The 13901-nt window shown below is 38.6% G+C and overlaps 1 protein-coding gene across 15 annotated transcripts in view; it reads left to right on the top strand.

Annotated features, from left to right (window-relative positions):
* Window positions 1–13901, top strand: part of DGKH (diacylglycerol kinase eta) — a 175323-nt gene that overhangs the window by 88194 nt on the left and 73228 nt on the right. For 12 of the 15 annotated variants that reach the window (XM_023621645.2, XM_070239822.1, XM_070239823.1 and 9 more), the window contains 2 exons: window positions 13200–13304; window positions 13563–13695. In XM_023621645.2, the coding sequence (XP_023477413.1) occupies window positions 13200–13304; window positions 13563–13695 (238 nt within the window). Of the gene's footprint in view, window positions 1–11944; window positions 12110–13180; window positions 13305–13562; window positions 13696–13901 lie in introns of those variants that run through there. The other 3 variants (XM_070239833.1, XM_070239826.1, XM_070239832.1) reach the window with 3 other exon arrangements.

Here is a 13901-nt window from a genome sequence, read left to right as displayed (position 1 = left end):
CTGGTACAAACAGGATAATTATTTTGTTTTGAAATTTCCCATTACATACCTACCCTGTACAAAGCAATTTATGGTCACAACCCAAAAGAGCTTGTGCCAAGGGAATGAGGCTAATGCATTGTTCCCATCTCTGGTACAGTCTGAAAATATTAAATGAATGGTACAACTTTTAATGTGTCCATTAACTAATATTCACCGCTAATTTACAGTGGAAGTGTGTGTGACAGCCTGCATAAATAATTCCTGAAATCACTGTGATCCTTGTTATTACAATTAATGCTAAAAAAACCCTCCCAGTTTCCCATGTACAGAGGAATACTTCAAATACAATGCTATACGTATATGATTATATATCTTTTCAATATTTTGTTCTCTGAAGGTGCCTGGTTTTCAGAGACCTACATTAGTAAATGAATCATTATTAATTATTTTACCAGCACCTTTGTGTCACCTCTCTTGCTCCTCTTTAAAGAATGCACACAAATGTACAGGATTGAGATATAACTGTGCAGTTGCCCTGATTATTTTTAAGGGGAGAAAAAGTGAGCAGCATGTGCAGCCTTTTCTGCTGTTTCTTCTCGCTTTCTCTCTATTATGTATATATATATATATATATATATATATACACACAATATATAATTTATATATAATATAATTTATGTATAAAACATAATTTAGCACACACAGGTCCTGGCCTGTTATAGTTACTCCGTAAATGGTAACTATTTTGGACTCAGAAGCTTATTTTCATTCCAAACATGAAAGCTGGAGTCATCTAAACTGCTCCTTCATTGTCACTCCTCACAGCCAGTTAGTCACCAAGTCCCATTAATTCTGCCTCTGAAAAAGCTATTAAATCCTTTTTATCCCTATCGTCTGCTCAGATCTTCATGGGATGCTCCTGTACACAGCAGCCCCACTGCCACCCTGAGCTCATGTCCTGTCATTCTCTTCCCGCAGTTTGAGTCTCCTACCATGTCTCCCGACCACCGAGCTGACCCTCGACATTGCCACCAGAATTATCTTTCTAAAACAAATTATTCGTGTCTCTTCCCTGCTTAAAGCCCTGTAGTAATGCTCTGTCACTTTTAGGATCAAATCCATACTCCTTAGCATGGCCAAAAGGGTTTTCATAATTACCTCTCTTTCTTCTCTTTTTTCCTTCAACCTGTGATTGTCATATCACACTACTTAGAACATCTAGTCTCTAGGTTGTGTTTTTGTAGTGTAGCGGTTATCATGTTCGCCTTTTAATACCCAGTCCTTCCCTTGACCTTTCTCCATCTCTGTGTTTGTGTGACCCTAGGTTTGCAATATCCCTTCCTTCCTTTCCCCACCCTCTGGCTCCCTCCACATAGAAATACACTGGAAGTCTTATTTGCCCTTCATCTTTCCTTGTTTGGGTATCATCTTCTCTCACAAAGCTTTCTCTGATCTTTTGGTCTTGGTTAGCTGCCATTTCACTGTATTCTTGTTGCACCCTGAGTGCAGAGAGCGTAGATAAGGATTTAGGGCTGGCCCAGCGGTGTAGTAGTTAAGTTTGGCATGCTCTGGTTCAGCAGCCCAGGTTCTCGGGTTCAGATCCGTGGCATGGACCTACACCACCCATCAGCCATCAGCCAGGAAGTTTGGTGATGGCTGTTAGCTCAGGGTGAATCTTCCTCAACAACAACAAAAAATAAATAAATAAATAAATAAAAATTTAGATCTTAAAGGATTTTTTTAAGCTGAGCTAAGTGGTTTGTAAGATGATGAAAGGGACCTATTATTCTGAAATCAGGTTTACAGTCATGTACCACATAATGACGTTTAAGTCAAGGACAGACTGCATATATGACTGTGGTCCCATGAGATTACTACCATATAGCCTAGGTGTGCAGTAGGCTATACCATCTAGGTTTGTGTAAGTACACTGTATGATGTTTGCACAGTGACAAAATTGCGTAATAATGCATTTCTCAGAATGTATCCCCGTCATTAAGCAATGCATGACTGTACTTATCTACGTTCCCCATTGTACCATGAGCTCCTTGAGTGAAAGGACTAGGTATTTCATCTCTCTGTCCCCAGGGCTGCAACATCACTTGACATAAAATAGGCACTCTACATTTTATAGTGAATGAATGAATGATTTGATGGATGGGTTCAAATAGAGAGTGCAAGTTTTAAACTATCACAATAGGTAGCCTTCAGCATTTCCTCAAAATATTATAGCTTATCCAACCCGTCATCTTTACCCATCACTTAAGACATGAGTATACTCTGTGCTGGGAGTGTGTTTGGCTTTTAGAATACAGTTGTGAAACAGACATGAAGTGGGCAGAGTCAGAAAATAATCAATTGTTAAAACAAGTGGAGGAAAGTGCTGCAAAGGAAGAATAGCATGTTATGGTGGAGAATGAAAGTGGAGACCTTCTTAGATAAGGCTATCGGGGGGAAAGTTAGTAAACTCTGTTTTTCAAACACTTGGGTGTTGGACTCAAGGGGAGCTCGCAAACTGCGTAGAATTACGCTGCTGAATTGTGTGGCTTGCTTTGTAGTTTTGAATTCTTTTATTTACCTTTTGTAGTTGTGAAGTATGTTTGTTTGGAAGTCTAAATATTAATTGATTTTGGTCTGATCAGTTTTTAGATTGTTTTAAAACCAGTTTTGGTGAACCACATATATTTGTAGTAATAAGATACAGTTATAGCTGTTATTTGGTGGTCCAGTGGCTAAGATTTGGTGCTCTCATTGCTGTGGCCTGGGTTCGTTTCTCTACTGGGGAACCACACCACTCATCTGTAGGTTGTCATACTGTGGCAGCTGCATGTTGCTGTGATGCTGAAAGCTATGCCACTGGTATTCCAAATACCAGCAGGGTCACCCATGGTGGACAGGTTTCAGTGGAGCTTCCAGACTAAGACAGACTAAGAAGAAGGACTTGGCCACCTGGCCACCCACTTCTGAAAAAATTGGCCATGAAAACCCTGTGAACAGCAGTGGGGCATTGTCTGGTAGAGTGTAGGAAGGTGAGAGGATGGTACAGAAAGACCGGGCAGGGTTCCACTCTGCTGTACACAGGGTCACCAGGGGTTGGAGTCGACTCGATGGCACTGACAACAAAATTGCTATTATTGTGTAGCTAAATGAAGTTATAGCTTAATTATTTTGAAAGTTTTTACAGGAAAACTTATCTTGTTATTGCTAATCTGAAACTTTCTCTATCTTAGCCCTTTTATTTTCTATTGGCATAATTGTTTTGGTAACAGTTGATGTTTTAGAGCCACAAATGTCAAATTACAGCACAATACGTGTGCTTTCACTAGGATTCTGTGGTCCACATAAAGGCAACTGAGGAAAGACCTCACTTGTCTGGTTTTTTTTTTAAAGATTTTATTTTTTCCTTTTTCTCCCCAAAGCCCCCCGGTACATAGTTGTGTATTCTTCGTTGTGGGTTCTTCTAGTTGTGGCATGTGGGACGCCGCCTCAGCGTGGTCTGATGAGCAGTGCCATGTCCGCACCCAGGATTCGAACTAACGAAACACTGGGCCGCCTGCAGCGGAGTGCGCGAACTTAACCACTCGGCCACGGGGCCAGCCCCTCTTGTCTGGTTTAATAGGCAACAGAAGCTGTGATTTGAAGTCAGAAGGCCTGACTGTGCACTCTGGCTCTCCTGCTTACTGAGTTTGCCATTTTAAGCAAGATGAATTTCTTTTTATCTATCGTTCAGGCCAGTTATACGGAAGACTAAATAAGAAAATTATGTGACCTTATTGACAGCAAAGCACTTTGAAAATGTAAGATGCTGCGGGAGTAATCATTCTGTGTACTTATCAACATTAGAACCTCTTGAGTGTCCTATTTTTAATGAATTTAATTATAAATTACTTTGAAGAAAAGTTTGCATCCATGGACATTAATTGAAATTATGAATATAATAAGAAAGTGGATTACAGGTGTCATTGATATACCAGTTCGTTATTACAATATCAAAAATTATAATTGTGTTGTAGTTATTTTGTAGGTGTAGTAGGCTGAATAATGAACCCCAAAGATGTTTGCATGTGGATCCTTATGTGATTATAATCATGTAATCAGAGGGAAGCAGAAGACAAGAGGAATCAGAGTCAGAGAAGACGTGGCTATGGAAGCAGAAGGTTGGAATGTGCAAGGAAGGGGCCATGCGCCAAGGGATGCAGGCAGCGTCTATAAGCTGAAAAAGCCAAGAAATAGATTCTCCCTTACAGCCTCCAGAAGGAATGCAGCCCTCTGAACAACTTGATTTTAAACTTCTCACCACCACAACTGTAAGAGAATAATTTGTTACAGCATCAACAGGAAACCAATACAATAGGGATTGACTCAACATTAATAACTATAGGTTGTTTGAATTGGAAGAGCCTTTTACTACTGACTTGGATCCAAACTTTATTAGTCTTTAAAGAAACAGTGGTTTATTATAAATGATGTAATGGGATACCACAAAGTAACACTTAAAGCCTTTCTTGGTAGGCTCCCTGAGGCCTCAGAGGGGCTGGCTTTACCCTCTGTGGTTTCACTGTATCCTTCTACCTTTGGCTCCCTGGTGAACCAGAGGCTTCTGGGAAGTGACAATTAAGACCGTTACTCACAAACAAAGCCTTAAAGACAGGGTAGTCCGAGAAAGATGTTAAACAGGCTACTTTCTTGTACAGTTTTTGTATAGGTTCTAAGATATATAAATTATATAATGTTGAGTTCAGTCGCTCATTTGATAAGTGTTTGGATTCTGCCACCTTACATGCTTCTATTGTGTTAATATTTCATTAAATGCTTTTCAATAGAATTTTGATTTGAGTATTTTTGGATTTTTAGATTTAAATAAAGGAAAAATTTGCTTTTCAGAATGTGAGATCCTGTGGAAATAGTGTGTATGTAGTAAGAATATTGGTACTGAGAGCATTGAAATCTGTGGTTCCTTTTTTCATGGAAACAGGTATCGGAATTTATATTTTATTTATATTTGACACTCTAAGTCAATAAAAAAATCCAATGTTAGGTTATAGAGAGAAATCAAATTCACATGGAAAATGACATTGTTATGAAGCCCTGATTCCTTAATTAGGAAGTACATTTTGTGGCCTACCGCCCTAATGTTAAGCAGTCATTGGAGCTCAAGAATTATGGAAGTAAGACAAGATTAAGATTGCATAAGATTTGCATAGCTCTCTTCTGTTCAGTCCGTCTCACCCCATCTCAACAAATGATCAGAAGTTTTATTTCATTAACTTCTGTGGACATTTTAGGTCACTTGAGCAAGGGAACCACATTTCTCATCTAATTTGAGTTTGATATGGGAGAAGGAGGTAGACGGTCAGAGACTTGGATCCTAGTGGGTGTGGTCTGCAAGCTGAGTTCAAGGCTAAGGGTTGCATAGGGTCCGTATGCATAAAAGCAGACAAGATGCCCAGGTGCCTACCTTAGTTCCTTGAAGAGCTTTGCTTGGGATTCCCAAATGCTTGGGTATATATTTTTTTAATTGTGAAAAATGTCAAATACACACAAGCTCAGGATAAGTGTGATCAACCCTCACATCCCCACTGCCCACTTCCTGTATTATCTAGATGTTACCACACTTGCTTCATCTCTTCTTTTTCCTATTTTATCTGAAGTATTTTAAAGCAGATCTTTCCCGTCATTGTACTTGACCCCTCATTCTTTAGTAGACACACCTAAAAATATGGTTGCCACATTTTAACTCTGCCTCTTTTCCATCTTTCTTCTCAAACACAGCCTGGGTATTCCGAAACTGTGAAAGAAAAAGATTTACTGAGTTGACCATAGTTACTCAATTCAGTATTTTATAGTGAAGGAATAATCTTTTCTTTTTTTTTTTACTTGCTGTAACAGTGCTGTTACTTTTTTGTTGACTTCTTATATAAGAAGTCTGTTAACTAATTGTAGACAACTCATTTAGCTTCTATATTTATTTTTTCTTTTCAATAAGTTATAAGAAAATTAACCCCATACCTAAGTGACAGAGATGATTGAAGAATCAAGGAGGTACTGCCTTTTGCCATAAGTCTGTAGTCAAGTATTCCTGTAGATAAAGAGACAGACAGACATACTCTTGGCAAAAATGTTCTGCTCTCATCCAGAGGCCTTTTCTCTTTCTATAATTAGTAGATTTCTCATAGTAATTGTTTTATATATTTGCAAAAAATTTCATTAGAATTTATTTTTTCATTGCTTACACTTTTTTGTAGAATCTTGTCACAAGTGAGTAATATTTTGTACCTATGCTACAGAATTCTCAATTATTTATGTCAATGTTTAGGTAATTTCTTGATTTGCAGTTTGATTTTTGAAATAGCTGTTATGTCCAGGCAATAGATAACTTCTCCTTAGATAGGAAAATAAGCAGCATTGGGGCAGACTTCCTCGTGTCCATGACTAACGCGTCCCTCTTTATTTTGAGACACTATATGGATGTTTGATACTTTCTGGTGTACATGACAGGAATGCCCACTAAGACCAGTAAGTTGTTATTCAGCTAAAATGACTCATCAGTTAGAAGGATGATCAGTCAGCCAAAACCAAAAACGTGGAATGACTTTCAAAGATCCTCTTAGACTCTCAGTAAAGAGTGTGTATGTGTGTTTGTGTATGCATGTAAACATAATTCTAAACAGACATCTGAAAGATTTTTAGATCATTCTGAAAAGTCATAGGGAAGACCTTAGTTCAACTTCCAAACAATGTGATTTAGGATCCTATTTACATAGTGTACTGCCTATCTAGCAGAATTTCTTTTATGAGTGCCAGCTGTAGACTAATAATGAGGTTCTTGCATGTGTGTCAATCGCCTTTTGACCTCAGTCTTATCATTAGTCCATTACATCTTTATAAGTTATTTCACATCATTTGAGATGTTGTGAAATTTGTGTTCTGGAATTTCATGGAACTACTCTCTTCCTTCTTGAGCACTTAAGCAGATCCCACAGTGTTCAGAGCTATAAAATGAATGTTTATGGTATTGCATCAGTATGATAAGGTCTCTTCCTAATCTAAAATTTTATTATTTTATTGGTTTAAATTTAACTATCTGTTGAAAATACCTGTGGCACTTTCTCTGGTCATGGTGCCAAAAATACATTTGTTGTGACATTGTCCCTTTCTTAGTCTTTCGTTAAAATTCAAGCACCCTTGAGTGAAAATATGCATCTTTTATTGTGTTTATCATCTATTAACACCTCAGAAAAGTTACTTTTAGGTCAGTAATTGTCATCTTGGAAAACAGATGGGCTTGAGTCAACTAGATAATAAAATAGGGAAGTATTGACCCCAGAAGGCAAAGGAGTCTACAGAGGACTTGTAAACTCAGATGCCTCCAGGGGCCACTGGGTAATATAAGCGTATGAGTGAGCAAAGTGCCTGTCTGATATGATGGATTTAACTTGCTGTTGTTTTCCAACACAGGACTTCAGGGTCCAAATGGAATGGCCAAACACAACCATCAGAGGTCATCATCCTGTGACCTCTGTCCTATCACATGGGGTGCTGTAGGTGCTAGGCTATTTCAGATTAGTCCCACAGAAAGGAATACTCTTTGGGGCAGATGACAACACTAGAAGTTCAGGAGCAGAGGGGTGCTGAAAAGGAAGATAGGGAGCCATAAACATTAAGAATACTTTCTTTGCATTATTTAGACCAGACTCTGCCTTGACTAATGGCAAAGTTGGATGCGTTCACTACCCTTCATGGTTGATAAACAGGGGTGTGTGTCAGAACCCCCTGTGTAGCTTTGTCAAACTACAGATTATATCTCAAATTATCCAGCCCTCCCCTCAAAACAAGATTTTGATTCGCCAATTCTAGTTTGGAGCTTGGTCAGGTATATTTTGAGAAAAGTCTTGGCTTGATTCAGGTGCACACACATAGTTGAGGACCTGTGCTCTGGAATGTAGACGTCCCAGTTTGCTCTTTGAGATATGGGAGTATCTCTGTCTCAAAATAGTCACTTAAGATGTATGACTACATTGCAGTTTGGCACATTTAAGTTGTCAAAGTGAATTGTTTCGTTCCATAAAAGAAGAATGAAGAAAAAGCAGCATACATAATTTAAGAGTTGGATATAGATTTTATGAGGAAAGATGGAAGAGGTATGTTAAGACTGAGCAGTTGGCAAATTCAGGTATAGCAAACCTAGTGTTTAAGAGACATATAATTATACCTAATTCAGCTTTAACAAAAGTCAAATTATATCCCCTAAAATATATGTAAAATATATAAAATAAATATAGACAATAAAAATTGTTATAGTCAGGGCAGTTGAGGATTAATCACTAAAAGATACAACGATAAGTACTGTAATAGGGCAGATGTGATCAGGTTGTTGTAAAGAATTTTAGATTAGAAATAAAAATCTCCTAACAGAAAATGTTGTGGGAAATTTAAAATTACTAGAGAAGGTTGCAGAGTTTCCTTCATTGCAGAGTGAAAAATCTGAGTTAAGATCCAGCCCAGTGGCGTAGTGGTTAAGTGCACATGCTACGCTTTGGCGGCCTGGGGTTCACCGGTTCGGATCCCGGGTGCGGACATGGCACTGCTTGGTAAGCTATCATGTGGTAGGCGTCCCACATAGAAAGTAGAGGAAGATGGGCACAGATGTTAGCTCAGGGCCAGTCTTCCTCAGCAAAAAGAGGAGGATTGGCAGCTGATGCTAGCTCAGGGCTAATCTTCCTCCAAAAAAAAAACAAAAACTGAGTTAAAATGAGGAACTCTCTATCTTGAGTAGTTTAGGCACAATCGCTACTAGAGATGGCATGCTGAACTCTTTCCATGTTGTAAGGGGATCTGATGCTCTTGACTTGGGTAAGCCTCTTGCCATCTTATATTCCTGCTTTGGTTCGGGTTAGATGCAGTGCAGTTAAGGGAAGACAATCTTTCGCTAATTTGTTGATATTTTCCTAATATCTTCTAAGGAGTAGGTCATTATCAGTATTCCTATTTGAGTGGTTTGCTAGTCAGTGACTATTTTGTTAGCAAAATGCCTCCATTTCTGACTGAAGCTCATGTTACTTTTGTCTGTGGACCACACTTACACAAGAAATGTATACATTGTAGAAGAAAGCTGTAAATACACACATAATTTCTGTCAGCACTAAGAAGAATTGGGATGCTAATATTGACTGAGCTCTGGCTTTGTAACAGACACTGGACTCAGTGCTTTACTGGGATTGTCTCTCTAATCCACAGACACTCCGCAGAGCTGTGAGTTCCTGCTCTGCCCTCACTTAGCAGCTGCGAGACTGAGGCTGAGAGAACCAAGGAAACATGTTCACAGCCACACATGTAGGAAAGGATGCTCTTAGTTTTCCATCTAAGTCAGTCCGACTCCAGAGTTTAGGCACTGAATCACTCTGCTGTTACATTAGTGGTTTCCAGTCAGGAATTCACAGATTAGCAATTGCCTGTGATTCACTTCCCTGCAGAAACTTCTCTCATTTTTTAAGTTCTAACACTGTTGTGCGGAACAATGAAATATCTTTAGAACACTGGTTCTCAAACTTGGCTGCACTTTGGAATCACCTGGGAGTTAAACTGGTGGGCGGGTCCCACCCTCATGTGTTCTGATTTGACTGGTGCGGCGTGTGGTCTGGACCCTGGGATTTTGAAAAATCTCCCAGGTGATTCTAATGTGCAGCAAAGTTTGCGAACTCCTGCTTTGGAACAATGCAAAGTTTTAAATTCTAAATTCTCATCCTTCTGTTAGTAAAAAATGGTAATATTTTTACTAACAGAAGTACTATATGTTTACTTTAGAAACTACAGACAAACCAAAAAAAAAAATTACAATTAAAATTATCTATAATCTCTCCACTCAACGATAACCAGCGTGGTATTGGCTGTGTGTCTTTTTCTCCTGTGCGTGTTTATGTATTTAAAGTCTTAACTATAATATTACTCTTCTATAGAATTTTATGTATTTGACACCAGTTTGTCTTGTATCTGTCTTATGTATTTACGTGCTTTACCAGACTGAGAAGGTCTTGATTCTTATACACACCTGGTGGTGTTGCTGGATTAACCCTTCTAGGCCAGTAACTCTCAAAGTGGAGCGGTGTCTGTATTAGTGGAGAGTTTTTATGTTATTTGAGGTTGCATTTAGGATCTAACTGATTTGGGTGTCTCTCCTTTGTACTCTGACTTGTGCAGCACTTTTTCAGACAAGCAAACCTTGGTTTCCTTTGTCTCCCTTCTAGACCGATAAGGCAAAGCCCGTATGGCTTGTATCCCTGGGCTCTGGCATGCGGTCCACGCTCAGTAAATGCTGGGGTGGATGAACAGGCAGGTGTGTTCCGAGATCTGAGGTGGGAGTGGTGGTTATAGTTTGAAAAAACTAATTATGGAAGTAAGTTGAGGTGAGAAAAATTATTTGGGAATGTTGGGCAAGTGGGAAGAGAAGATAAGAGTGGGGTTGAGATGAGGACAGGGGCTGGGGACTAGGGGACACTTTAGGGTAGATAAGCTGCAGATCCTTCAAGAAATGTAAAAAGCCCTCTAGTTCCAGAACCGTCTTGGCCTTGGCCCCCAACAGGCTCATACAGTCTTCCCGGGAATAGCATTCCCCACCCGTCTCCTCTCTCTTCCGTCTCCCCATCCTACTCACTTGTCATAATAAAAAGGCTGAGTCAGATATACTTTCAGAGTAAGAACCAAATAGTTGTTGAAATTTGCTGCTCCCCAAATATTCTTCTGATAAAGATTTGGGTAAGAAACCACTGTAGTGTGGTGGGGTTCAGTTAGGGTACAACCAGAGCCTGTCAGTTAACACCTGTCATTTGCTTTCCTACAAAGTTTCAGCCTGAGGAAGAATTTAAATAAAAGTTGGAGAGGGGATTCAGAGAACTGAAGCCCTGATGAGGGATTACCCTAGAGGAGAGTAATTTGGGAGACATGACAGATTTGCTGGGCTAGCCAGCCTTCTCTTCAGTTAGGCCCACACAACTCTGGGCTGCTCACTGAGGTATTTTTGGTACTGTAGCCGTAAAGCTAGACATCTCTGCATGGCATGATTTATGAAGGATTTTCTTTTTCATACTAACTTCTTATAATGTAACTTTATCATCAGTAGATTTCTTAATCACCCTTCATCACAGGGCCGGTAAATCAAAATTATTTATTATTTCTCTTTGGTTCTTAAAAACTTAACTTTTATTTTAAGAATGTGATATGATCTTTACTTGCTTATGATTATCCATTTTAAACAAATGTTCATTAAAATTGCAAATGTGTGCATTTTACTTCATCAGCATATAAGGTGCATACATTATTTATATTGTTGAAATCCTTTAGAACTGAGGCATTTATGTAGTTCCAAAAACTACAAGAAAAATGAGAAGCTGTTTCTTTATCTTTCTTTCTCCTATTTTTGTTGAATTCACAATGACTTTTTAAAAATATAGTGGCATTAAAGATAGTTAAAACCATCAGACATCCTGCTTTACTTAGAATAAAGCAAAAAACAAAATTAATAAAATAGCAAGCCTGATTTGCTTATCTGAATAATGCTCATCTCACTATAAGATCATAATGAAAGAGAGGGAATCCTTAGAGTTACGTCGCATAGTATAGCAAAAAAATAGATAAGAGAAGTACTAGAGACTATATTTATTTCAATAAATATCAGATTTATTCAGTGCAGTGAAACTGAGATTTCTGAAGTGCTGTGCCAGCCGTTGGAGCCAGGAGTGTATTATGATTTAATGGTGTCTCTCTGCTGCATTTGATGAGCTGTCCTAGGAAAACATTTTGAAGCAATAAAGCATCCATTTGGCTCCTAAGTAACGAGGGAGGCATTGCTCTTTGCATTAACTATTTATTCAGGAAGAAAAGTGACCAACTGCTAATAAGCTTTATCCAAAGAGAGTAGTGGAAAACAGAAGAAAATGCAAAAGTGAGGTTCTGTTCAATTTCATAGGCAATTAACAAATCCCCAAAGCTGAGTGGTTGGTGCTCCTCCTCCACGTGACTTCTGGCCAGCTGTATTTAAGCGCGAGTGCCTGTCAGATGTATTAAAGGCCTCTTGGGTTAAGGAAGGAGCGTGTAGCCTAAACTAATGACAGATGAGAGGAGGCAGTGACTGGTGAGTAGCTAAGATTGAGCTGATCTCTATAGTTTTGAACAATGGACTTATTTTCCAAGGTGAAAAGTAGTGATAGAGCCTTGCTAGTTTACTCCTTTTGGGAAGGGTGTCTTTTTTTTTTTAAATGATTATTGCTTTTTCATGACTTGAAAAATCTCTATAATGCAATATGTAGATTATCACTTGATCAAATCGCTTTTAACCTGAGGAAATGTCTTATTTGCTTTCTAAATAAATATGTAATTTATTATTTAGAAATAGTTTCTAGGTTGGCATGTTGCATTTTGCTCAGAATCTTCACACATAAACAGGGGCTTCTTTCAAGTCATTTCAGAATCTCACTTTGAAGCACTTTTGGTGCTGTAACGGCATGAAATTTTTATTCCCCTTGCTTTAAGAGTCTTAATATAGCTAATTTGCATTCTTTAGTGTTATGAAAAAGGTGAAAGTCACAATTATTTTCTTCCCTTAAAGCCGACTAAAGGACCCCCCTTATGCTAATGCTCCTTCCTTGCTCTCACTAAAAAGTAGTACAGTGGAGTTCTACACAATGAGGAAAAAATCCTTCATATAAATCATATTAAGATAGGCAATGGAAATGATATATAATCCCAACATTATTTGATAACAGAATATTCTTCATACCATCGTAAACCAATTATGAAATCATGTAATATTTCATTCTTTTGATTTTCAATTTAAAACAAGTCTATGTTGAAAACTACGTATTAATTCTAACCTTACTGTGAATTATTTTAAAGTAAATTTGAAATCAGCTTTCAAGATATATTCCTTGAAATAAGAACACGTTGTTTATTGGGTTCATGGCCTTTGGTAAAGGACTAAAAGGCCTGAAAAATGAGTAGCAATGAGATCAAAGACAAGAAAAGGCTCTTTAGAATTTTTCTTTCCTAGACCACGTTGCATCATACTCGGAGAACTAAAGTCATTTATTTTACAGAGAATCTTACTTTCTTCATGAGGGAAATAAGGACTCAGAGATTGCAAATGGAATTACCTTGTAAAATGCTAGGTTTTGCAGTAATCTCTCTTGTTATTAACGATCATTAGATTGAATTATCCCTTTCAGATAATCACTCCCTTCAGAAGACTAATGCTGTGTGCCGAGAACAGAAAGGAGATGGAGGATTGGATCAGCTCACTGAAGTCTGTACAGACCAGAGAACCTTACGAGGTGAAGTGGCATCTCTTCTGTTGTCTCATGTTCTTAACCGGAGAGCTGAAGCTGTATTCTGCAAAAAAAAATATGTGTGTGTGGATTCATTGAGCAGCTTAAGTCTGATGTTAAAATTTTTTTTACTTAAAGCAAAGTGTTTTAGTTTTAAAAATTTTGGATTTGAAATTTTAATCCCAACTATGTATGTTTCGAATAGTTACCATCTGTAGTCTTGATCTCTTGTTTGGAAAATCTGTGCTAACGTCTCATTTCTAGGTGGCCCAGTTTAATGTGGAACATTTCTCAGGGATGCATAACTGGTACGCCTGCTCCCATGCCCGACCCACTTTCTGTAACGTGTGCCGAGAGAGTCTCTCCGGAGTCACCTCCCATGGCCTGTCCTGCGAAGGTACTGTAGCATCCAGCATGTGTTCTCCCTCAGCGCGGACTGTACCGTAAACTCTGCCAGTGGTGCTTCTGTGACTTGAACAGAGAAACCTCATCACAGGAAAACCTTTTCCTTGGATGGAAGCAGTTCCTAGGAGCATCTCCGCAGGAACATAGTGTTTAAATTTTATTGTAGTTTCAAGTGGAGCTCTGCACACGTAGGACTAA

Source organism: Equus caballus, chromosome 17 (genome assembly GCF_041296265.1).
Source record: "Equus caballus isolate H_3958 breed thoroughbred chromosome 17, TB-T2T, whole genome shotgun sequence".
Taxonomy (NCBI): domain Eukaryota; kingdom Metazoa; phylum Chordata; class Mammalia; order Perissodactyla; family Equidae; genus Equus; species Equus caballus.
The sequence above is the reverse complement of the archived record's forward strand: the minus strand, read 5'-3'. Positions and strand labels throughout refer to the sequence as shown.